Source organism: Monodelphis domestica, chromosome 1, assembly GCF_027887165.1.
Source record: "Monodelphis domestica isolate mMonDom1 chromosome 1, mMonDom1.pri, whole genome shotgun sequence".
Lineage (NCBI taxonomy): Eukaryota > Metazoa > Chordata > Mammalia > Didelphimorphia > Didelphidae > Monodelphis > Monodelphis domestica.
Genome location: NC_077227.1, coordinates 571018893 through 571044068, shown reverse-complemented (window position 1 = coordinate 571044068; position 25176 = coordinate 571018893). Strand labels below are relative to the sequence as shown.

The window sequence follows — 25176 nt, the reverse complement described above, 5'->3', positions numbered from 1 at the left end:
TCAAGGATTGTAAATTATTGTAGTTAAATTTACAAGCTCTTTGGTCAGTCAAGTTGTGAGTAGAATTTATGGCCCTATGATAGTCTGGTAGAGAGATCTTGATTTTTTATTTTTGGTCAATAAATTCCAAATTTGCCTAATTATATTAATCTTTGGTATACATTTCTCCAATTTTCAGGTTATTGTAAAAGATTGAAAATGCCTTGTTGAAATTCAGGTATATTTTGTCTGGTATTTAACTTATCCACCAAGCTAATAACCCTATTATCAAAAAGAAAGGAGCTTAATAGTCTGATTTGACTTATTCTACATGAACCTATGCTGTCCCTTGTTGATAATTTATTCCCTTTTCTAAGTGTTCCCTAACCAGCCATTTACTAAGCTGTCTTAGAATTTTGCCAGGCATTAATGTCAAGTTCTCTACTGTATAGTTTGACTGTATGCTCTCATTTTTGAAAAATGAGACATTTATCTCTTTCTTACCTTATATCCCCTTTCCCTTAATTACGAGTAGTAGCTCAGTTGTTATATCCTCTTATTCTCTTAGTAACTGGAGCGGTAGGTAACATTCTTGGATCTGGCCACTTGAATTCATTTAGAATTACTTGTTTGTTTTTGACCACATCCATAGTCATCTAGTTCAACACTTCCTAGTTTTAAAAAAAATCACCTTCAAGTCTGAGAGATCCACAGGGAAACAGAAATAGTGTATTTCTTACTTCTTAGTTAAGCCCTTCAGAATTTACTTCATTTGACATCATTCAAGCTGAGGCATATTAATTTTCCTGGAGACCTTGTGTTTCAATAGATTATAGATCTTAATGTATCTTTCTTTACTGTAGAAAGACTGAAGTAGTGGTGGCCAGTGTTAGAACTTTCACTCCCATTATCAAAGGGACAGGGAAAATCTGAGAGTATCATCCTTGTCATTAAAAAGAGAAGTTTTGGGCAACACTGAACCTTGGAGACAAAAGCTAAAAGTAGGGGATCAGTTGAAGAAACCCTAGAAGATCAATTCTGTTTCAGTTTATGTTTTACAAAAATTAACATATCATTAATAGATTTTAAAGAATTATTATAATTTTTAACTTTATCCTTTTGTTATTTTAAACTTTTATTTTTACATCTTTGTCATCTATAAAACCCATAATCTTAAGATTAAAAAAAAATTCGTTCAAAGACTATAAGGTAGGGAGAGCCATAAAACTAAATTACCTTTCTTAAGGAAGATCTAAGGGAGAGAAATAAAAAAAATCCCAAGAACAAAAACCCAAATCAAAACAAAAAGATGGTGGAAAGAATACCAAGAATCCTGGGGCTTAGAGATAAGGATTTTGGGTCGCAGGGCATGAGCCTGAGACCTTGTAGTATATCTTGTAGTACAATATGGCAGGAGGCTCTGAATGGCCCCTTTGGCTCATTGCTTAGTTGCCTTCAGTTCCTGGGACAAAACATTGATTTGGTTGAGTAAAAGCCCTTTGAGCCTAACTTCTCTGAAGATATGCCAGAATTCTTGGCCTGGGGGAAAGCAATTTTCTTATAAAGAAAATGGACTAATTTCCTCTACTCATGGATATCCATCAAAGGTGAGTGATGTAAGAGAGGTTTGGTGGTTCTAGGTTCCTCTTATGCATGTGTAGTTCTCTTTCCATGTTCTTAAATTAATTTTTTTTTAACTAGATGGAAAAACTGGTGGGTGAGAGGCATCCTGACTTTGGCTATGATTGCCTTTTTCTTCATCATCATTTATTTGGGACCCATGGTTTTAATGATGATTGTAAGTAGCTTTTACTTATTAATGTAGTCTGACCTTGAATTCCATAGACTTATCATTTTCTTAGTTGTGGGGCTGACTTGATCTGGAGGTATACATGGTGTCAGAATTCAGTAAACATTTATTTAGTGCCTTCTGTGTACAAGCAGTAAGGATAAGACCAACACTTCTAGAACCCCTTTTGACCTCCTACGGCCATTGTTTCAACTCAAAATTAGGACTCCAGTGCTCCTGAGAAAAGGTTTCGGTTTGAATTCATCCTATCTCTGACAACCACTAGCTCTGTAGTTATAGACAAGTCTCTTAGCCTCTCTGAAATTCTACTTTCTTACTTACAAAATGATACATACTTCTTGAATGTGTGATTGGATAGATGGGACTAAGTGCCCACTCTTGTGGAGTTTGGGTACAGGTCAGTCAGCAGGACCTTGTAATTCTGAGCTTCTGAAAGTTCCTTCATTTCAAAAGTGCATCAGGCAAACAAGCATTTCTTCAGTGTTCCTGTGGACCAGTCACTGGAGGAACAAAGATAAAGACCCTTTTCTTAAGGAGCTGACATTGTATCAGGGGAAGTAACATGAACATACAAAAGTAGTATACACCATATAATTACAAGGTAATTTTTTTTAGAGAGTGAGCACTAATAGCTAGGAGGATAGAAGGTGGTACTTGAGCTGAATTTGGAAGAAAGGAAAAGAGTCTAAGAAGTTGGAGGTAAGGAGAGTTGATTCTAGGCTTAGAGAGCAGCCAGATCTAAGACATGGAGCTGAGGAATGAAATGTGCGTAAGTAGATATCCATGGCCAGTGAATAATCAGCAGCCCACTGGAGAAATATTGATGTGGGCCAGTTGTATGGTCAAACGGTTGCCTCAGATTGATTTTTGAAACATTCATTTTGAGATTGGGAAAAAGGCCATTTCATTTGACTTTTAAAATGACAACCCCAAGCTTAAATCATTTAAAGCTATATTTAGTAACAATATGATATCTGTATTTATTTTGCTTTTTTCCCCCAAGGAGGAGTAAGTGGGAGGAGGAAGTGATAGATCTTTATTTAAAAAAATTTTTTTTCAGAGAAAGATTTGTAGTATGGACCAGGTGTGTCTATTCTTTGAAGAATTGCCTAATTAAGTTAGGCCACCAGATTAAGATTTTTTTGGCCACAGTCACTTGTGAGAACCATCTTATGAAATGTAAGGGGTAGAAAAATGTGAGGAATTTTTATAAAAGGTTGGGCTAGGTTATTTATGAATAGGGTCGCTAGGAATTTTAATTAATTCCAAGAGATTTATTTAACAATTTATTTATAAAATATAGAAAGAGTGAAAGTAAGAAAATGAGGAAAATGAGAGGAATAGGGTAAGATATCTAGTCTAAGCACTAAATATTTTGCTCTGATCCCGGGCTCAAAAACAGGCAGGAGAGTTTAGTCCTCAGCCAGAGAAGCTTTAGTCTTGAGCTGAAGACCTGGGGATGCAGGAAGCCTCTCTCAAGAGGATAGGTCTTTCCTGAGGCTAGTCTCTTCAGAAAATCCAGGAAAGGAGTCAGCTCTTTCCCTTACCACATGTCAGTCCAAAGAGAAGATTCAAGGACAGTCTCACCAAGTCTAAGATCTCAGGTCCAGTCAGCAGATTCTTCATCAGCTTCCAACTTGAACTCAGAATTCTGAAGAATGAGAGCACTCAGAAGTCCGAAGCATGAAGAATTACTGAAGAAATCTTCACAGGAAGTTTTAATTCCTTTTTAAAAGACACTTCTTTTGTGTCACTTCCTGTGCCTTCCTCTATTTTTATGTCTACCAATTACAGCTAAAGCTTTGCTTAGGACTGCCTGGGGGCAGTAAGTCGATTCTGATTCATCACCCACTATTACACACGTGGGTCACAGACCTCCCCTCACTCAGTTGTGAGTGGGGTGTTTACACTTTTGGTGATTAAATCTAAAAATGGGCAGGGAGAGTTAATTTAATCTTCACAATCCTAAAGTGTATAGTATTGTCTTTTTTTTTTTTGGTGAAAGGAACACCTACATCAAGGAAATCTCAGGTCTTTTAAACAAATTAAAAAAAATTAAATATTAATGGAAGGAGGAAAGTGAGGTGTGTTAGATTTAAAATGGTTGAGGTCTTAAACTGTAGTGAGTTAAAATGGTGGAAAATATAAATTGTGATAGATATAAGAGAGGGTGAGTAAATTTGACTGCAGAAAATATGTTTCTCTACAGTGTCTTGTTTTAAATCAAATATAAGGTGGTCGCCAGGGAATATATTCCCAATTATGAATATGTCCAAGTCAACTGGGTTTTATAGGGAATTTTAATTAATAATACAATGAGTAATCAAAGAAAGAGAGAGAGAGAGAGTAAGAAAGGAATAAGTATGAAGGGCCTCAAGCCAATATGGCCTAGACCTGAGTCTTAAGAGAGAAATCAGTCAGTTTTTTAACACTCACCACAAGATCTGTCTAAGCAAGGATTCTAGTGACACCAAGCCAATATCATCTCAGCTGCTTTCACCAGCTCCCTCCTCCATCTGAATGTTTCAGAATCAGTCTTCCTCAAAATGAGTCCTCCTCAATCTGAATGTTTCAGAATGAGTTCCAGCTCTTCTCTGAGCTGTTATTTTTAAGGGCAAAATCTCCTATGTCACCTCCCCTAAGTTCTTCCATCTACCAATCGCTGTAGATGGTTTCCAAAAGACAGCCCATTTTGAATTCACAGCTGAGTAGATTAATCTCTTTAGTAAGTCAGAAAAAAAATGCTGCTGTGTCGACTAATTTCATTAAGAGAAAACCTCTGAGTAAGTTTTCACCTTTTAGGTCTAAGTAGTTTACAAGTTGCCCCACCTTTATAGGCACTTAGCATCCCCTTGTATCAATTCCAAAAGTAGGCATGACTCAAAGAACTCCTTTCCTTTATAAGTATGGTTTTCAAGTACTTTCATTGTTTAGCAAGGAGTTTTCTGCCCTAAAGCATTCTTAAGTACAGGTGGAATTGAGGTCCTCCCATAGCAAGGAGTTTTCTCCCCTAAAGCAGTCCCAAGTAGGGATGGGGTAGAGATCCTCCCATAGCAAGGAGTTTTCACATTCAAGTAGAGTTCTCACTATCTGGTAGGGAATTATTTCAAGTAGGGAATTGGAGGATTCCTCAATGTGGAGTAAAATTTTTAACATTCATAAGCCTGTGAAATTTTAAGGTTTACAGGTGTTAATGGGAATAGGGATAATGAGGATAGCAGTATTATTTGAGGATGTAAGCAGGTTAGATTTTTGTTGTGTCTTGCTATTTGGCCAATGATTTGTCTGACAACACTGCTGATTTCAAGTCTTTTAACACACACACACACACACACACACACACACACATCTTACAACCTCAAATCAAAAGGTTGGGTTAAGGGAGAAGTGGCTCTAAATATAAATAAGTACAATAAATGGTTCAATTCTTCTGTGTCCTACAGGTGATGTGTGTTCAGATTAAGTGTTTCCATGAGATCATCACTATTGGCTATAATGTCTACCATTCATATGACCTACCTTGGTTCAGGACCCTCAGTTGGTAAGCACCCTGGCCTCCTCTGGGCGTGGAAGAGGCCTGAATAATAAATTATGGACTGTGTGGCTCCCCAAACATTTTACTGTCAGCTTCAAAGGTGTACAGTGCCCATCTCATAGTAGGGAAGTGTGCTTCTGTCCTGTAGGAGCCAAAGAATCACTAAGTAACTACTAAAATTTCCATTTTAACTCAGAAGGACCTAAAACTTTGCTCATATCTATGACAATAGAGTATGTTTGGGCTTTTTAACTTCTGCATGAGAAACTTTTATTTTCTGATCCACCATAACTTATCCACTAAAGTTTACAAGGCTGATATTGAACTGTGTGTCAGGAAACCTGGGTTCTAGGTCCAGCCCAGCTACTGACCAGATTAGTAAATAGGAGAAAATTACATCCTTTTTAGGTACCTTTCCCACCACCTTCCTCATCCTCCTGTCCAGGCTCAATTTTCTCTTTTGTAAAATAAGGGCATAATAAGGGCATAGTTATATCGATTTCAAGACTGAGATTTCTGGCTAAGCCATTTTAGGTGCTAATCTAGTTTCTCATTCTTTTTAATAAATATATTTAGTTTACTATCAATTTACTTTAGACACTGATCTGACATTAGAGATTCAGTATTTTATTTTTTCACAAAGTTACTGAACTGAACTGAACTGAACGAGACAATGGGCCAAGGGAGATAATCTGCACAAAGCATGTTGGGTAGTGGCAGGCCACTGAGTAGATTCCAAATTTCTTCAGAGAACTAGAATCTCTGCTATGACTGACTAGAGGAATAAGCTCGAAGGCCTGTGGCATTTAGAAGAGTGACCAGCAGGAGATGGAGTAGTGCCAGTGAAGGAACAGGTTTTGCATGGACAGGATTTTTAACTTCTTTGGGTCTCAGTTTTCTCATTTGTTAAATAGTTGAATGATATGATTCCTTCTAACTGTATACAGATGTTTATGTATATATGTGTGTGTATATGATATAGTACAGAGAGGCAACAGGGAAGTTTGGACAGTTAGTATAGAAGTTCCTTAAAGGGAGGCTGTGGGAGAGAAGGCTTTCAGGGTAGTTTGGAGCCAGAATGTGGAGGGAATGCTAGCCTAAGGAGTTTACATTATTATTCTGATTTTTGCTTTCTTGGTTAGGATGGGAAGCTTCATAAAAAGATCAAGAACTAAAAAATTAATTTGTAGGATCTGACTTGAGTTCAGTGAATAGCTCTTAAGCTCAGAGCATATACCAAGTCCTCTGTGAGATAGCACAGGATAAAAAAAGTTTTGCTATGATAAAGTCCTTGTGTTCTTGGACCTTCTAGTCTGGTAAGGGGACCATCACACATATTAGAAGGTCCAAGAATGCAAATGACATATTAATCATGTTTTATAGTTAGATACAAAACACTGCTGTGTGAGATCCAACGGGAAAAGTGTTATATCAAAATTGCATATTGTAATCAGGATTTAGGAAGGATTTCATATAGTGAGTAGTATTTGATTTGGGCTTTAAAAAAGCTGGGAAGGAATTTATTGAGCCTAGAATAAGAACAAGAGAAGGTGGAAGCTCATTCCAGTTACCACAGGGTAGCCAAGATGTGGGTGTTCAGGAGATAAGACAGTGTCTATTTTGGTTGCACCACAAAGTATATGAAGTGAATTAATATTATAGAAGGCTTAAAAAGTAGGGAGGTGCCAGATTTTTAGGGGCATTGAATGGTAGGCAGGAATTTAAATACTGCTCAGCTGGAGGAAATGCATACTGAAGAATTTTGGTCAGAGTAAGAGGATTATATAGTTATACATATACACACATTTATTTACTAAAACCCTTACCATCCATCTTAGAATCGATTCTTTTTATTGGCTCCAAGGAAGAAGAGCAGCAAGGGCTGGGCAATGGGGGTTAAGTGACTTGTCCAGGGTCACACAGATAGGAAATGTCTGAGGCCGCATTTGAACCCAGGACTTCCCATCTCTAGACTTGGCTCTCTATTCACTGAACCACCTAACTGCCCCCTAGATATATTCATGAGGAAGATTAGTCAGATAGTGGCATGAAGGATGGATTAGAAGAAAGAATAGGGACATGAAGACTTATAAGGAAGTTTATTGCAATTGTCTAGATGAATGGTAATGAAGACCCATACCATAGTGAAAGTAGTGAAAGGCAGAGAAAAGGAAATACAGGGATTTAGAAAGAATTGACAGGATTTTTAGTAAATGATGGATAAGAAGGATGAAGGAAAGGGAAGAGTCAAAGATAACTCAGTGGTTCTGGATATGTTAAGCAGTTGAATAGTGTCACAAATTAGGATGATGAAGTAATAAGAGAGAAGTTTTTGAAGGAAAAGTGATTAAAATTTGGCACCCATTTGTAGTGTCAGTGGAAATGTCTTGAAGGCAAATGGAACTGTAGTTCTGGGAGGTCAGGCAGCATTGTCCGATTGCTTTAGTGCAAGAAACATGCTGTGGAGTCCTTTTTCCCTGGAAAGCATCCTTTCTTTTTTTGCAGGTACTTTCTACTGTGCGTGAATTATTTTTTCTATGGTGAAACAGTGACTGATTACTTCTTCACTCTGGTCCAAAGAGAGGAGCCTTTGAGGATTCTCAGTAAATATCATCGCTTCATTTCCTTTGCTCTTTACCTAACAGGTAATTAATTATTACTCACTTCACTAGTCATTGTATTTGTGTCATTTATAGAACCTGCTGAGTGTAAATAAGGCACTCCACAAAGGCAGCATGATTTGGTGAAAAGAGTTTGGTCCTAGGATTCAGGAAATCTAAGTTTCTGTTTGACTTTTGAACTCAGCTGTATAACCACAGGCCAATCATACAACCTCCCTGAATCTCAGTTTCCTTATCTCTAAACTAGAACTCTATTTATACCTCTTTTCTTTTTATTTTTTTTTAAACCCTTACCTTCCATCTGTGTATTGGCTCCAAGGCAGAAGAGTGGTAAGGGCTAGGCAATGGGGGTCAAGTGACCTGCCCAGGGTCACACAGCTGGGAAGTGTCTGAGGCCAGATTTGAAGCTAGGACTTACCGTCTCTAGGCCTGGCTCTCAACCCACTGAGCTACCCAGCTACCCCCTATACTGCTTTTCTGAAGGAGTCTTTGTGAAGAAGTGCTTTGTAAACTTACTAATACTCTACAAATGAGTTGTCATTTTAAATTTATGAACAGGAATTGTTTCATATATTAATTTTTATTTTTTGAAAATTTGGACCTCAGTTTCTTCATGCATAAAATGAAGGAGTTGGACTCAAAACTTCCTTGTAATTCTAAAGGCATGTATGTGTAAATATGCAATATGTGAATATATACATTTCTTCATGTGTAAAGACACACACACATACATGTATGTATGTACATATAGGGTCAAACTTGAACATGGAGTTTTACCTCAGGTGTTTGTCCAGAAGAGAAGATAAAGTCAGTTATAGAACCAGTAATGCAGTCTTATGTTGCAGCATAAACAAGATCTTTCTAATGGGAAAGCTGTTGAAAAAAGCAGTGATGTGACCCAGCCTGGTAGAAACATTAGTGGTAATGCTATTTTTTTGTTTCTCTGGCCTTTGTAATAACTAAGCCCTGAAGTGTTGGCAGGAATTTACCCAAATTGCCACTAAGTACTGATAATGGAAATAATTAGAAGAGAGATGAGTCTAAGATGTGACTCATCCCTATCTTTGTCCATTTTCCATCTTTCCATCTAGGGTTCTGCATGTTTGTACTGAGTCTTGTTAAGAAGCATTATCGGCTCCAGTTCTATATGGTAAGAGGAAATGGTGGATGGATCACAGTGGGGAGAGGGGCAAATGGGATGAGGCAGCTTAGTGTTCTTAGCTTAAATGAGATTCTAATGTGGAAATTCACCTACTTTTTTCTTTGTCTTTCTCTGGAATGCAACACAGCGTCTGGTGACTCCTCCATTCCCAGGGTATTTGGAGCAGATGCCTGATGGGAGAGCATCTTATAAATCTAGCGTATTTAGAGTTGCTTAGCCTCTTCAATCAGAGCCCATTACTTAGTATAGCATAAAGGATATATCTCTTGATGATCTTCCAAGTGATTTGAGCAAGACATTTCATTACAAGGATCTTTCTCCCCTATTCTTATAGATTGACAACTTGGTCAATTCAGGAAGTTTTAGGCCTTTTTTTTTTAATATAACTTTTTTGCTGATCTTGGTTCTGCTATTTAATAATTGTGTGAATTTGGGGAAATTGTTTCCCTATCGTGAGCCTTGGGTTCCTATCTGGAAAATGATTATAATAATATTTGTTCTTTTTCCCCATCTTGGTTGTTTTGAGGAAAATGTTTTTTGTAAATCTTCACTATATAAATATGAATTATTATGATTAGTCTCCACCTAGTCTTTAAATCCCTAAAGGTTAAGGACAATGTCTTTTACTTTTTAATGTTCCTCATAGGATCACTTTTTGGCCTTTTAGCTAAATCAAGTGTAATGTTCCTCATAGGGCCTTAGATTTAGGAGTTGGATTAGGCGACTCTGAAATTCCTTTTTGCTCTTGGATCCTATGATTCTAGAATAAAGATTTGTGGATTCTTAGCATTAGAACACTAGCATAATGTGGTGGGAAGAACACTGGACTGGAAATCAAGAAACTTGGGTTCTGCCCCTAAGAAACTGAGCCTTAGTTCCTGGGCTAAAATAAAGGGAACACAAATCTAGCTCTAATTCTTCTGACATAGAACCTCAGTCATGAGTTGATGAACATTTGTAAAGCACTAACTATATGCCCACGTACTGTGCTAAGTGCTGTTGATACAAAGAAAAACAAAAAATAGACTGTACCCAAGGTGTCCATAGAGCCCTGGTCTTCTCTGGTTTGCCCACATTGCTACTTAGTTGTCTCGGAGGGGAATTAGATAAGAGGGAGTGTGGAAGGGGAAACATCATGATTAAAAGCTCAAAGATACAGAGTACAGGTACAGGGAGCATAAAGGGGCAGTTTCTGTTTACAATACATCATAGCTTTCTACCTAACATTGTTTGCTGAAGTGGCTTTAGAGATGGATTGGGGTCTAGGAAACATTTTTTTTTCTCTCTCCTATAGTTTGGTTGGACTCATGTAACCCTGCTTATTGTTGTGACCCAGTCCCATCTCATTATCCACAACTTGTTTGAAGGAATGATCTGGTGAGTTGGAGTAGGGTGGATGCTGGTGTACATGCATGTGTGTATTATATTTAGGTGGTTCATGGGAGTTGAGGGAGGTACAAACATTACCCTTTATACCATGTGGGATGAGATTTCAACTGAAGTAAAATGGCTTATATGGGATGTCCTATTAAATATTTGGACCAAGTATTAGATAATTTCATCTCCCTTGCAGGAACCAGATACAAAGTCAATCACCAGGCACTCTGCTAAACACTATGATTACTAAAAGAGGCACTCCCAATGGCCCTTACCCTCATAGAGCTTACATTTTAATGGGGGAGACAACATGTAAATAACTAGTTACTTGCAAGATATATGTAGAATTGATGGAAAGTAATCTGAGAGGGGAGGGCACTAGCAGCTGGGGAACTGGGAAAAGCCTGCAGAAGGTGGGGTTTGAGATGAATGAAGCCACGGAAGCTAAGAGATGAAGGGGAGGAAGCAGAGCATCTCTGTGTGGGGGAGAGTCAGTGCAAAGACTCAGAGGAGATGAGATAAAGCATTATGTGTGGGCAGCTGCAAATAGGCCAGTGTAACTAGATCAGAGACTGGAAAAACAGAAAGGGACAAGGTCGTGAATGGGCTCTAAATGCAAAATGGAGAATTTTATATTTGATCCTAGAGATAACAAGGAACCACTGGAGGGCAATGAAGAGGAGTATAGTTGTGACCAGGTTTAGAAAACTCACCATATCAGCAATGGGAGAAAATTGAGGACAAGAATACAATGAGAAGTTTATTGAAGAGGGATTCTAGATCACATGAGCAACAAGATAGAGGACTAGACATTTTCTTTGACCTCTATTACCTCTCAGATCTTTCCAACACAGAAATTGTAAGCCAAAGATAAAGTAACTTCAACTATCTCCATGGTTTAGGACATCCATAATCCGGGTATAAAAAAAGTTCTCAGACCCCAGGAATTGATGCTCATTTACCATGAACTCACTTCTTTTCTACTTCCTATACTACCAGTAGTCCATTAGCAGGTCCAAAGATCTGAAATACAACAAAACTCACTGCTATGCATTGATCCCTGCTTCCTCTTTCCAGGGCTATAGAGACACCAGCTCCAGGCTGTAGAAATTTACTTGGGCCACAAACATCCATGCTAGCCATTGCCTATTGGGAGCAAAAAACTGGTTTGAGAGCCTCAACCCCATAGTTCTGAATTACTGGTGGTGGGGTAAATAGCACTGCAAAGCTCTGAACTGTTAGTATTATTAAGCCAAGAGAACAGAGGAACAGAAACAAATCATCAGAACCTGACTCTGTTTGTGTGTCTGAGTTGGAGAGAATTGTAGCACTCCACCAAACCTAAGGGATACAGTAAAGCTTTCAGCTGGGGCTAATTTTGACCACCCAAAAACTCAGATGGGGCAGAGATCTAGGCTGATGAACCCTGAATTATCTAGCACAAGAGATGTTTGAGATGCAGCCCACAAGGAAACCACCATCATCAGAGGGGAACTTATGAAAGATCTCAGGAAGAAGAAAAACAAAAGACCATGCCCCTAAGTAGATAAAACAAGGAACAACAGCAACAACAGAAGGAAATATGGCTTTCAGATCTAGTAAATGAGTTCAGGCATCTGTGAATAAACATTGCTAAATAAAGGAAAATGATCCAATACTTGATGAGACCCTGTGTTATAAGAGAATAGAAAACTACAACTGTTTGTTTCTGAGTGGTTCAAATGTGAGATAAGAATTATGAGAGCAGAAATTATGCCCTGCCCAGCAAAATAATGGGTAGAAGACAAAAAACTGGAATCTGCAATGGCAAGAATACTCATTCTCCCCACTATTATTTAATATAATTCTGAAAAAAATGCTAGCCAGATTATTAAGACAAGAGAAAGACATTAAAGGCTAGGAAAAAAGCAAATAAAACAATTACTATTTGCTGATGTATGATTGTTAACTTGGAAAATTCTAGGGAATCAGCAAATAATCAAATTAATTGGGATGATTAATAGTTTCAGCCAAGTTTTAAGCTGCAAAATTCTCAAAAGTCCATAACATTTCTATGTAATAATAACAAAAACACAAGGAGAAATAGTAGAAAGGAAATACCATTCTAAATAACCACAAAATACCCCAAATGCCTGGGGATCAACCTCCCAAAGCACACAAAAGATTTATATAAATTTACTTGCAAAATACTCCTTAAATAAAGAATAACCTAAATAACTAGAGGGATATTCATTGCTGGTGGCTAGATATTGCCAATATAAGAAAAATGGCAATACTACCAAAATTAACTTATCTTTTAATGCTATGCCAATTAAATTACCAAGAGGATACTTTATAGAACTTGATGAAATAATGGAGAAGCAGATAGAATATGAAGAGAAATGATAAAAAGAACTAGAGATAAACGGGAAATAGCCCTTCTAGATGTTAAACTATTATAAAGCAGTAGTCATCAAAACCATTTGGTTCTGTTTAAAAAATAGATCAAGCGGTAGACCTCTAGTCAGAAAGACTTATCTCAGATCTGGCATCAGACACAATAGCTGTGTAACTGGACAAATCACTTAGCCTTTTTTCAGTCCAGTTTCCTCATGTAAAATGAATTGGAGAAGGAAATGGCAAAACACATCAGTATCTTTGCCAAGAAAACCCCAAATCAGGTTATGAAGAGTTCAGACATGACTAAAGTTACTGAACAACAAAAATAAGAACAAAATGTATTCATGGAATAGACTAATAAAAATAAGCTAAAGGGAGATTCAGAAACAGTAGAACTCAATAACTCAGTGTTTGATAAAGTATAAAACATCAATGACCTAGAACAAAACTCATTTGATAAAAACTGCTGGGAAAACTGGAATGTAGTCTAGCAGAAATTAAGATGAGACCACACCTTATACCACATTCCACAATACATTACAAATAGATATGTTGTCTTCATATTAAAGATTATAGTATAAAAAAAGTTAAAAGAGAAATCATATGCCTTCACAGCTATCAATAGATGTATTCTTTAACCAAAGAAAAGATAAAATAACTAGCTTTGTTTATTTGAAACTGAAAAGTTACTGCACAAACAAAATTAATGCACCTAGGCTAAGAAGAGTAATAGTCAAATGGGGAAAAAAACTTTGTATCAAATTTATTTGATAAGGGTTTGGCATTCAAGATATAAATAATATACATTTGTATATTATATATATGTACTATATGTACACATGTATTTTCTTTCTAATAACCATTATGCAATAGATAAGTAGTCAAATGGATATGAATAATTCTCTGCAAAATATTCACACACGTGGAAAAAGTGTTCTAAATCAATATTAAGAGAATTGCAAATCAAAACAAACCTAAAGTTTTACCTTTTACTCTACAAATTGGCAAAAATGACAAGAAATGTTTGTAGTCAATGTTAAAAGGGGTTGTGGAATGATAGGCATCAAATGCCTTGTTGGTGAATCTATGAAGTGGTACATTTTGGGCAGTAATTTGTAAATTAGCAAATAGAATGACTGACTACAATATCCAATCTTTTTGAACCAGAGATTTTAATACTGGGCTTATACCTCAAGGAAGCCAGCAATAAGAAGAAATATATATATATATATATATATATATATATATATATATATATATATATAAAATACTCATATATACCAAAATACTTATAGCATCCTTTTTTTGTGATAGCCAAAAATTGTAAACAAAGTAGTTGCCCATCAGTTTGGGACAAATTATGGTACGTGAATGTAATGGAATATTACTATGCTTTAAGAAATGACCTGTGTGATGACTACAGAGAAACATCGAAAGATCTATATGAACTGATACAGAGTAATCAGTCAAGAAAGCAATAAACACAGTGCCTATATGTATATATTTGTAAATATGTATATACACACATATATATGGATAGAACACAAGTACAATTTTGCACCAGAAAATAAAAAATAAATGTAACAGTTATAAAGATCAAATGGGACTCAAATGAGCAGACATCCCCAACCTACTATTTTGTGGAAGTCCCTAAATGTTATATCTTGCACATGTTTTTAGACTTTTTTAGTATATTGATCAATTATGATGATTTTTTTCCCTCTCTAAAAGTATTTTGTCATATGGGGTGGTTTTCTTGGAACTGGAGTGGAGGAGGGATATTTAGGATAATTATGATATAAGAAACAAAAAATATCCTTAAATTATTTTTTAAAAAGATGATTGAAGTAGGACAATTGCGAAGTAATGAGGACCTGAAAATAGGGTTGTGGTTGTATAAGTGGAGAGAAGGGGACATGTGAGAGAGGGTGTAAAGTTAGAAACAAGATTTGGCAACAGATTGGATATGTGGGATGAGAGTAAGGAGCTGTGGATTGATATTAAGGTTTGCATGCCTGATTCACTGGGAGGATCATGGTGCACTTGACAATTCAGAAGGGCAGAGGGTTTTGGAGAAAAGATACTAAGTTCTCTGTTGAACATAGTTTGAGATGTTTTAAGAGGAGGTTGGAAATGTGTGACGATCAGCAGAGTCTGGGAATTATCTATTTAGCGATGCTGATTGAATTCTTAGAAGTTGAGGAGATCATCAAATGAGTTTAGTATGGAGTAAAAAGAAAAGGGGGCCTTGAATTAGGAGAAACAAAGGAGAGCAAACCTAAAGAGGAGAGGGTATCCAGCAGAAAATGATAAATAGTGTCAAAGTCTGCAGAGAGGTCAAGAAGGATGAAGACTGAAGGAAGGCCAACAATTACAGAATTTATTGGTAATTGTGGAGAGATTGGTTTCAGCTGAAAGATGAACTAAAGCCAGAGTGAGAGAAGAGGAAGTCCAAGTACCAATTGTAGAAAGCTTTCTCAGGTAGTTTGGGCAGTAGTGTGAGCCAAGGTAGAAGATGGAAATTAGCATGGATGGTGGTATCAACTGAGGATTTTAAAGGACAGAGGTCTGTTTTAAGTTAGTAGGGAAGGAACTAGAAGATAGAGAATAGAAATGAGAGAATTTAGAGCTTTGAGATGATGCTGGCTGCAATTTGCTGGAAAAGTCAGGAGAAAGGACACCAAGGTGTGTGTAGAGAAGTTCACTTTGGTGAAAGAAGTCATCTGAAAGATGTGAGCAGAGGACTGGAGAAGAGAAGCTCTTGGGAAATGATCTCAGAGCATGAGGCAGGGTTCTCAGTGGGGAAGTTGGATGGGTACAGGGTTTAGAGGAGAAGAGAAGGTTTGGAACAGCTGCTGAGAAGAGTGAGATAAATCAAACTGGAGAGGAATAGAATGTCTTGCTGCAGCAAGATTGAGTTGAGGTTAGCTGTTGTAATTTATGATGAGACCAGGCATCATAGTTTCATGATTTCTTGTAGCTCACTTCAGCAACATGTCAGTAGGAATGGAAGAGTCAGATGGTGGGAATAATCTAGAGCAGGTTTGGTGAGTCATGATCAGCAAGGCTTGGAAAAGCTAATGAGAGTTTAGCATAAGAAATTTGTTTTTCTGAATGTTTGGCCCACTTTTGAACTAGTGCTTTATCAGTTGAGTGTTTGAAAGATCTTTAAAAGGTTTTTTTAAAATGTTTCAGTCTCCAAAAGATGTGGCATGGAAGAGAACTCTGGACTCTGGAAGGTTATTTTAGCAGATCCAAACTTGAGGAGTTACTTTCAAGCTAGAGAGGTTTGGAGTTCAAGTGCTGGCATGGTTTTTCATTGGAGACCCAGCCTAGCCATATTCAGAGAGCCTTATTTTTGATAGAGTCTGATGGACTCTTTCTAATCACAGCAGACTTCACAAACCATTTGCTGTTACAGAATAGTTTTGACCTATGTTGATGGAAGGAGTATTTGCCAGATCCTTATAGTATGAAGACATGTCAGTTATGCTGGTGTTCCATTATGGTCACACCTGTGATGCCACAGACATCAGAAATGACATTTGTTGCTGAATGGGACAGATTAGAGGAGAAGGCATCAGAACTGAGATGGCCATCAAGACATTTTTAAAGATGTTATTTAAAAACAAGTGTTATAGGGCAGTGAGGTGGCTCCAGGGGATAAGGAGCCAGGTCTGGAATCAGGATAATCTGGGTTCAAATCTTACCTCAGACACTTCATAGCCATGTGATCCTAGGTAAGTCACTTTATCCTGATTGCCTAGCTCTTGCCACTCTTTCGCCTTAGAATCTATACTTAATATCAATTTAAAGACAGAAAGCAAGAGTTTAGGGGAGTAAAAAAAAAAACCCAAACAAATGTTATAATAGTATATACTTAAACACTTTCATTCCTCCTAGGTTTATTGTCCCCATTTCATGTGTGATCTGTAATGACATCATGGCTTATATGTTTGGCTTTTTCTTTGGTCGGACCCCACTTATCAAGGTGAGAGAATTTTCTTTGACATGATATATCATAGAGCAGTTCTTTTAGTGGGAAAAAGTTGCTTTGGAAGACAGTGAAACTGAACTGACTTTTAAAAACTATTTTTTTATTCCAGACTTAGCAAAGGCTAAATAAAATGAGCATTTCCATATAAAGGACAAAGAAGAATGGGGGGGAAAAAGAATTGTAACATGAAACTGAATCTATATTATATACAACTTCATTTTTCCTTTAAAAATATAATTAATTAAATATGTAATGTTCACAGTTATTTTGCTTCTCTTTGTTTCTTTTTGTTCTCTTCTATGCATTTAAAAATATTTCAGGGACTTTCTTATACTTTTTTCCCCTTTGGATAACAACTTTTAGGTGTAAAACTGGAAGGAACCTTATAAAATCATCTATTCCAGTCTTTTAATTAAAAAAATAGTTGTTATTGTAAAAGTTGTTCTCTTGGTTCTGCTTATTTCAGTCATACAAGGTTTCCCAGGCTTCTTGGAAATCTTCACTGTTAAAATTTTTTTCTATAGCATTATAATACTCTCTTCTATTTGTATACCATGGATTTCCCCCCCATTTTCTATTTGATGGATATGGCCTTGGTTTTCAGTGTTTTACCACCATGAAAAGTACTTCTATATTTTTGTACATTATGGATCCTTATCTTTTTCTTTGATGCTGTTAGGGTATAGATCTAGTATTATAGTGAAGGGTAACTTTTGGAGCATGATTCCAAATTGTTTTCCAGAGTAGTTGGACTGAACTAGAACTTCTACCATGTGCGTTAGTATTTGTTTTTTTCATGCAGCCCTCTTACAATAATTACTTTCCTTTTTTATCATCTTTGCCAGTCTGATGGGCATGAGGTAGAACTTAGAGTTGTTTTCATTTCACATTTATCTAATTATTAGTGGTTTAGGAACATTTTTTCATGATTGTTAATAACTTAGATTAGTGACATTTGATATGTATGTTATGTATCAGACTTTTATTAGAGAAATCATAAGGATTTTTTTCTAGTTAACTATTTATTTTCTAATTTAAACTTATTAATTTTGCTTGTACAAAAATGGCTTAATTTTTTTTTTTAAACCCTTACCTTCCGTCTTGGAGTCAATACTGTGTATTGGCTCCAAGGCAGAAGAGTGGTAAGGGCTAGGCAATGGGGGTCAACTGACTTGCCCAGGGTCACACAGCTAGGAAGTGGCTGAGGCCGGATTTGAACCTAGGACCTCCCATCTCTAGGCCTGGTTCTCAATCCACTGAGCTACCCAGCTGCCCCCCAAAATGGCTTAATTTTATATAATCAAAATTGTCCATTTTATCTTTATCTTTTTTTTTGGTCATGAATTCTTTCTCTGTTCATAGTTGTGAAAGATAATTCTTTCCTGATTCATCTCCTTGTTCATGGTGCAACCTTTTCTATATCTGTTTGGAGCTTATGGGAAACCTAATTGAGATATTGTGGTCATGCTCTGATATAATTTTGGCCAAAAGTTGGGCTTTTGGGATGCAAATATTCACTTATTCGGTCAACAGATATATATGTGTATATACATATATGTAGAGAGAGAGAAAGAGAGAGAGAGAGAGAATGAGAATTGACTACAGACAAAAACCATATTGAATGCTAAGATATCAGATAGATACTTGGGGACATTTTCTACTAGGAAGCTTGAAATTTGGATTTGAAGCTCAGAAGAGATTTCAGAAGAATTAGAGAGAAATATTTGTGAGTTATCTACATAGACATTATTTCATCCATAAGAGCTGATAAAATTGCTAAAGGAGATAGTGTATAGAGAAAAGATAGGAGGGCTGAAGAGAGAGCTCTTATGAGTACATATCCATTAAATATCAAATTTAAAAATATCAAAATTGAAAGAGCCTGTGAAGAGCTGAACAGTTTGAGAGATGTTGGAGCTCTGAAAACAGTGTTACAGAAACCAAAGGAAAAGAGAATGTGCCAAGGGAAGGGGTTAGTCACCAATAAAAAGTGATGCAGAGGAAGGAGATTGAATAAAGACCATGGGGCTTGTTCATTAAATAGTTAGTGTCCTTGGAGTATTTTCTTTGGCTTGAGGGAGACAAAAGCCATATAGTGGCAGTTTGAGATCCAAATGGGCAGTAACTAAATGTAAGCCCTGTTGTTTCTAAGTTTGACATTAAAGGAAAATAAAGTTTAAGAAAGCCATAGGACTAAGGAATCTTTGAGCATGTCTAAATAAAGAGGAGGAAACCTGTGGAAAGGGATTTGGTGAAGGTGTAGACACACTCAGGATGACATCACTTTCTACATTCTGACTGTTTTTTTCCCTTCCTGCAGCTTTCTCCAAAGAAGACATGGGAGGGCTTCATTGGAGGATTCTTTGCCACTGTGGTGTTTGGGCTTCTGGTAAGTAGCTGACTATCTCAAGTGTGAAAATGTTTGTTTTTTTAACGTTTCCAGGCTGTGTGGTCAATAATCTGTGAGTTAATCAGTGCATGAGGTGGGAGGAGTGCTGAGTGTTCACTTCCAGGATCAGAGTTGTGACGACTTGTGGCAAGGAGATGGCCTGAGACTTAAGGAAGTCCAAAAGCTCAGGCTTCTCATGTTTGCTTACCTCTCCATCACTAAAATGGAGATAGTTATAGCACTTACCTATAGGATTGTTGTGAGGCTGAGAGAGAATGAGATAAAAAAAAGCCTATAATAAGATTCAAGTATATAAAGCCCTAAGACATATCTAAATATGAACCATTTGTCTGTTTTTCAATTTTACATTTTCCAGACACTTTTCAGCTAGAGAACCTTCATATCCTACCTAGCTTCATAGCTGCCCAAGTCATTCAGTTTGTAGGGATCACCTGGGAAGCAGCTGGCTGAAGAATCCATTCGAGTTGCCTTTTAGAGTGACAACTGTCATAGCCCATTGCCATCAAGCCAGGGCTTTAAGACATTGAGAGAGCTATTACAGCCACTTCTTAAAAAACCTGTATCTACTGTCTTAGAGTCAGTGCTGTCTTTGTTCCAAGGCAGAAGAGTGGTAAAAGCTAGGCAGTGAGGGTTATAATGGGGATGACATTCTTCTATCCATGAACCACTTAGGTGCTCCCTACCACTTAGTCCTACTGGGTCATAGGAGCTAAACAATTTCTTCCGTGTTTTTAGCTTGCTGCTCCAGATGCCTGTTCCCTTGCTTTCTTAGACTTACCTGCTCTGTCCAGGTGTGGGGGAGGGGAGGGGAGGATGCCAGATTTTGGAGGGAGTAGGCAGGGGTGTCCCAAGGTTGCCCTCTGTCGGCCCCGTGTAAATAATGCATTCCATAGCTTAGATTTCTGTATTTAATCTCCTAAAGGCCAAAGTGCCACCTCTGAGAAGTACTCTGACCAAATTCACACCATCTGGGGGAATGCTGTTACTCCCACATGTTCCTGAGCAGCAAAGATTCCATCTTTCAGGGGCCACTCTAAATCCCCCTTTGAAGTCAGTATGTTTTCCCCTTAGACCGTGTGTGTGTGTGTGTGTGTGTGTGTGTGTGTGTGTGTGTGTGTGTGTGTGTGTGGTCATCTACTCTTCAGAATCTTTAGGATTTCTGGATGAGTTGATGAGGATCTGAACAGACATTAAAATAACTAAGACAAACCCAATCTTGAAGCAACAAATGGCACTTTGTCACCAAGAAGCCCCCATTCCTCCCTTCTCAGCTTTTCCAGCCAGGGAGCCCCTCCAGCACGTTTTCAGGAAACAAATGCTTAGGCGGCCTAAAGCAGCTCCCTAGTCCTTGGGCCTTTTCTAGAGATTTCTTGGAAGGCAGCCACCATGCTTGGGCAGCCTGTGGAGGAATGTCTGTGGCCAGAGGAAATTGTCAGACTCCTGAGGACAAATTCTTGAGGCAAGATTTTAATTTGGGTCATCTAGATCCATAATTTAATGTTCTAGTCACCGTGTCCCCAGCTGTCTAGAAGGCTATACCCCTTAGGAGCTACATTCCAGGGATGACCATCATCCCAGTTCTCAAGGATAATAGATCATAAGGTTAAATCTGCCATCTTGGGTTAAGAGTTCTTGTCTATCTTGTTGCTTGAATTTTGGATCTCATCAGCTGCCCTGGGATTCATTATCTGTGCTAATAATTCTCAAATCTTGTCATCTAGCTCAACTCATGGTGACCTCTGATCTTGTGTCTTTAACTGCATATTGGACATCTTGAACTGGATATCTCCAGTGCACACAATGTGGCCATTCTGAAGTCATTACCCCCCCCCCCCCTCACCCCCCCCAACTCGTCCTTCTTGGGTTCCATCCTCCTCCCAAGGCTCACAGCCCAGGTGTCGTCCTCTCTCCTCTCTCTTACCCGTCACATCCAGGCTATGGTCAGGGTCTCTCACTTTCACTTTAGCAACCTCTCTCGAATATGCCCCCTTCTCTCCCATGGTACTGCCACCATCCCTTATCACCTTATGCCTGGACTTTTGGAATAACTTGCTGGTTGGTTTTCTTCCATGAGTCTCTCCCCATTCCAGTCCATTCTCCACTCTGCTGTCACAATGATCTTCCTAAAAGGGCAGGCCTAATCATGCCACTCCCTCCAGCAGCTCCAGTGGTTCTCCATCATTTCCCGGATCAAATGGAGAATTCTCTTTACAACTTGGCCCCAACCTCCCTTTCTTTTCCTCCTTCCTCCCCTCTGTATACTCTGTAATCCAGGGATGTTGGCATCCTTGCTGTTTCTTGAAAAAATACTCCATTTCCCTAATGTGGTTATTTTCACTGGTTTTCCCCATGTCTAGAATATTCTCCCTTCTCATCTCCTCATACTTCTGTGGCTGCCTTCCAGTCCTTACTAAATTCTCACTATTATAAGAAACCTTTCCTGATCCTACTTAATTCTAGTGCCTTCCTTTCTGTTGATTATTTCTAATTTATGTAGCTGGTTTATACCTACTTGTTTGTTTGTCTCCCCCATTTAGAGCAGGAACTATCATCTTTTACTTTTCATTGTATCTCCAGCACAGTACCTGGCATAAGTAGGCACTTAATGCATGTTTATTAACTGTCTAATTGACATACATTTGGGGCAGTGATTTTTAGGACTGGTTCTTTTCCTGATTTTGTCCCTTGTAAGAATGAGAGGAACTTTTTTTTAGAGAGTGAAGAGTTCTTTCAAGTTTTTGAGATATCTTATGCTCAGTGAAATATTACCTGTCTCAAGTAGGTCTGATCTAATCTAATCAGTTCACTGGAGGCAGGCAGCATTTCTCAGAGCATACACTGAGCAGGTAGCTTTCTTGTCCAGATAGTAGATGTTTCCAGATAGTAGAGTGAGTTTAAGCTTTCTTGTTCCAGATAGTAGAGTGAGTTTAAATGACCTACCATTTACCAAAGCCTTGTTCAGTGCTCTGATGGCCTTGCATTTTAGAAAGTAAGATCATTCTCCTCACCTGTTCTGTTTTGGGTAGGACAGACCATATCTTACAGTTTAAGCATGGATGGATGGGTTATGATCTCCAAATTTGATTACATTATTTTCCCTCCAAATTTATCTCTCTTCCAATCTTTCTTATTTCTCTCAAGAACACCACAATCTTTTCAGTCATCTAAGTTCACGACTTGTGATCCTGTACTTCTGACTTTCATTTATCCCACTTAACTAATCAGATCTTGTGATTTCTACCTATACAGCTTTTCTCACATTTGTCTCTATAGTTACCCTTAGTTCAGGCCCCCATTATTTCTTATGTGGATTATTGCAGTGGCCTCCTAATTAGTCTTCCTCCCTTAAGTCTCTTCTCTTTAGTCTATCAAGCCACACAGATGTCAGACTGATTTTTCCAAAATGTAAGTTTGTCACTTCCCTTTTAAAATTCCTTTGGTTCCCCATGTGCTCTAGAATCATCTCATCCATTTAATGACTATTTTGTGTGTGTTTATGTCCATAATTGTGAGTAAAGTAGTACATATAAACTTTATAAATAAATTAAAACGCACATGTTAGGGTGTACTCAAGAAATTTTTATTAGTAAAGGTGTTGAGTCAAAAAAATTTTGAAGACCACTAGTTTAAAGAATCAGTGTAAAAAGGCTAGCAAGTGAGATGGTTGGCCTCTAGGGGATGAATTCTTTTGCTAAAGCAGTTCATCTCCTAAGACATAGGAGAGTGACCATCTGTATTCCTAGAAGGAGTATCCACCCTGATGAAATTATAGATCCTTGAAACAAGCCTTAAGATCAAGCAACATTCTTTTGTATAAAATCTGAGGGTATCATCCAAGAGAAACAGAAGGGAAGTTTTGATCCTAGAGCAGTGAGGACCAACGACTTGGGATCAGGAAGATTTGATTAAGTTCTAATCTGCCCTCAGATGCTTCTTACCTGTGTAACCCCAGGAAGTCACTTAGCTGTCTGCCTCAATTTCCTTAGCTGTAAATCACAGATAATAAGACCACTTCCCCTTACTTTCTTTTCCTTCTCCTTTCTCTTTTCCTTTCTTCCTTCTCTCCCTCCCTTCCTTTGTTCAGTATATATGGAAAACATGTTTGTTGTGATGGAAGACTTTTGTGTGGAAATAAGAACTGTTGTTATTACTGTTTGGAGAGGAAGTGGGGAGGCCCTTCTTGTACATGGACTAGACCAGATGAATATGTGGGAACAGTCATAGCATGCGGAGAGGAGAAAGAGGGAGGAGGGGATGAGAAAAAGGAAAGAGGGGAGGAGAGAGATAGACAGATAGACTTGAGTGAGTTGGCAGAGTCACTTGGGGAGCTTAGATGAAAGACGAGTTGTAATATCTGTCATTAACCTAGTGCACTTCTTTCTTTCCAATAGCTTTCTTATTTAATGTCTGGATACAGATGCTTTATCTGCCCTGTGGAGTTCAACAATGACACTAACAGCTTCACTGTGGATTGTGAGCCCTCGGATCTTTTCAGACTTCAGGAATATAACATCCCTTTGGTGCTTCAGTCTGTCATTGGCTGGGTGTGTACCTTTTAACTTGACATGAGTTAAGCCTAACTAAGATCATGTACTTGGTTAGATTAAATGTGAGGGTCTTCTTACAAAAATTTTTTCAAAAGGGATGAATATGCCAAACCAAAAAGAATAACTAACTAGATTGAGCCAGAGCAGGTTCAGAGTGAGAAAAACTTTCTCTTCCTCCCTATCCCACTGCCCCATTCATTTGTTCATTCATTCATCCATTTATTTATCCATTCATTAATTTATTCATTTTTTTGCCCCAATTATTTAGAATGAAAATACTTATGCTTCTGTAGTATCTTGCATGTAGTTGGCACCTCATAAATATTTTTAAATAAAATTTTGGAAGTTCTATAACTAAGAAATTACCCCAGGACTATTTGCCAATTTATGTGAAGAAATAATCTTTCAGTGTTTCCTAATTAATGATTACTCCTTGCTCAAGGTCTTTGGTATTTGAACCAAAACCAGGCCAAACATTTCTGCTTCTCTTACAAAAGAAAAAATTCCAAGAAACATAGTTCTAAAAAAAAAAATTTTTTTTTAAATTACATGTTGGTGAGCTTTGCACATTGGGAGAAATTACACACACCTGTCAAAATTAACTTCTTTTAGATCAAAACTGAAGGCATTCTCTACTTACTTTTGCTTTCTCTTTTGCAGAAAACAGTCCGGATGTATCCCTTCCAGATCCACAGCATTGCTCTTTCTACCTTTGCCTCTCTCATTGGCCCCTTTGGAGGATTTTTTGCTAGTGGCTTCAAACGGGCCTTTAAAATCAAGGTAGGAGAACCTCCTCTACCTTTTCTGTCTTTCCTCTTCCCAAAGATCAGGCCAATCAGGCTTTCTGAATCCATTTGGACTTCATATTACATGTGCTGAATTTAACTGGATCATTCGAAGTGAGCTGGCCAATTAATTGTTCAGGAAATGGTGTTTTGTGGTTGGCCACCACTATCTCTATCTGCCTTTTACAGCCATGTCTTTGCTGTTTGCTAGAGACAAGGGCAAATGATTCAATTTTCTACATTGAGGACTAGTTGGGTGTGTGGGTAGGTGAGTATGTGATTTAGATGAGTATGTGATTTCTATGTTGAGTTCAGATTCATAGACTATCTCTTTAACCCTGGTAGGATTTTGCCAATACCATCCCTGGCCATGGAGGCATTATGGATCGCTTTGACTGCCAGTACCTGATGGCTACTTTTGTCAATGTGTACATTGCCAGTTTTATCAGGTAACATAATTTTCTTCTGCATCTGGTAAAAGTTCTTCAAATTTGGTTGGCCTTTCAACATTGAATTTTTAGGGAATTTTAGACATTTCCTTATTCAATAAGCCATTGAGCATAATTAGCTGACA

The 25176-nt window shown here is 37.8% G+C and overlaps 1 protein-coding gene across 14 annotated transcripts in view; it reads left to right on the top strand.

The window, feature by feature from the left end:
• Positions 1-25176, top strand: part of CDS2 (CDP-diacylglycerol synthase 2) — a 94773-nt gene that overhangs the window by 56291 nt on the left and 13306 nt on the right. For all 14 annotated transcript variants that reach the window (XM_056813451.1, XM_056813455.1, XM_007476282.3 and 11 more), the window contains 10 exons: positions 1681-1777; positions 5233-5330; positions 7830-7969; positions 9037-9095; positions 10402-10484; positions 16767-16854; positions 19181-19249; positions 23662-23814; positions 24478-24597; positions 24948-25051. In XM_056813451.1, coding sequence (XP_056669429.1) covers positions 1681-1777; positions 5233-5330; positions 7830-7969; positions 9037-9095; positions 10402-10484; positions 16767-16854; positions 19181-19249; positions 23662-23814; positions 24478-24597; positions 24948-25051 — 1011 coding nt within the window. The remainder of the gene's footprint in view (positions 1-1680; positions 1778-5232; positions 5331-7829; positions 7970-9036; positions 9096-10401; positions 10485-16766; positions 16855-19180; positions 19250-23661; positions 23815-24477; positions 24598-24947; positions 25052-25176) is intronic.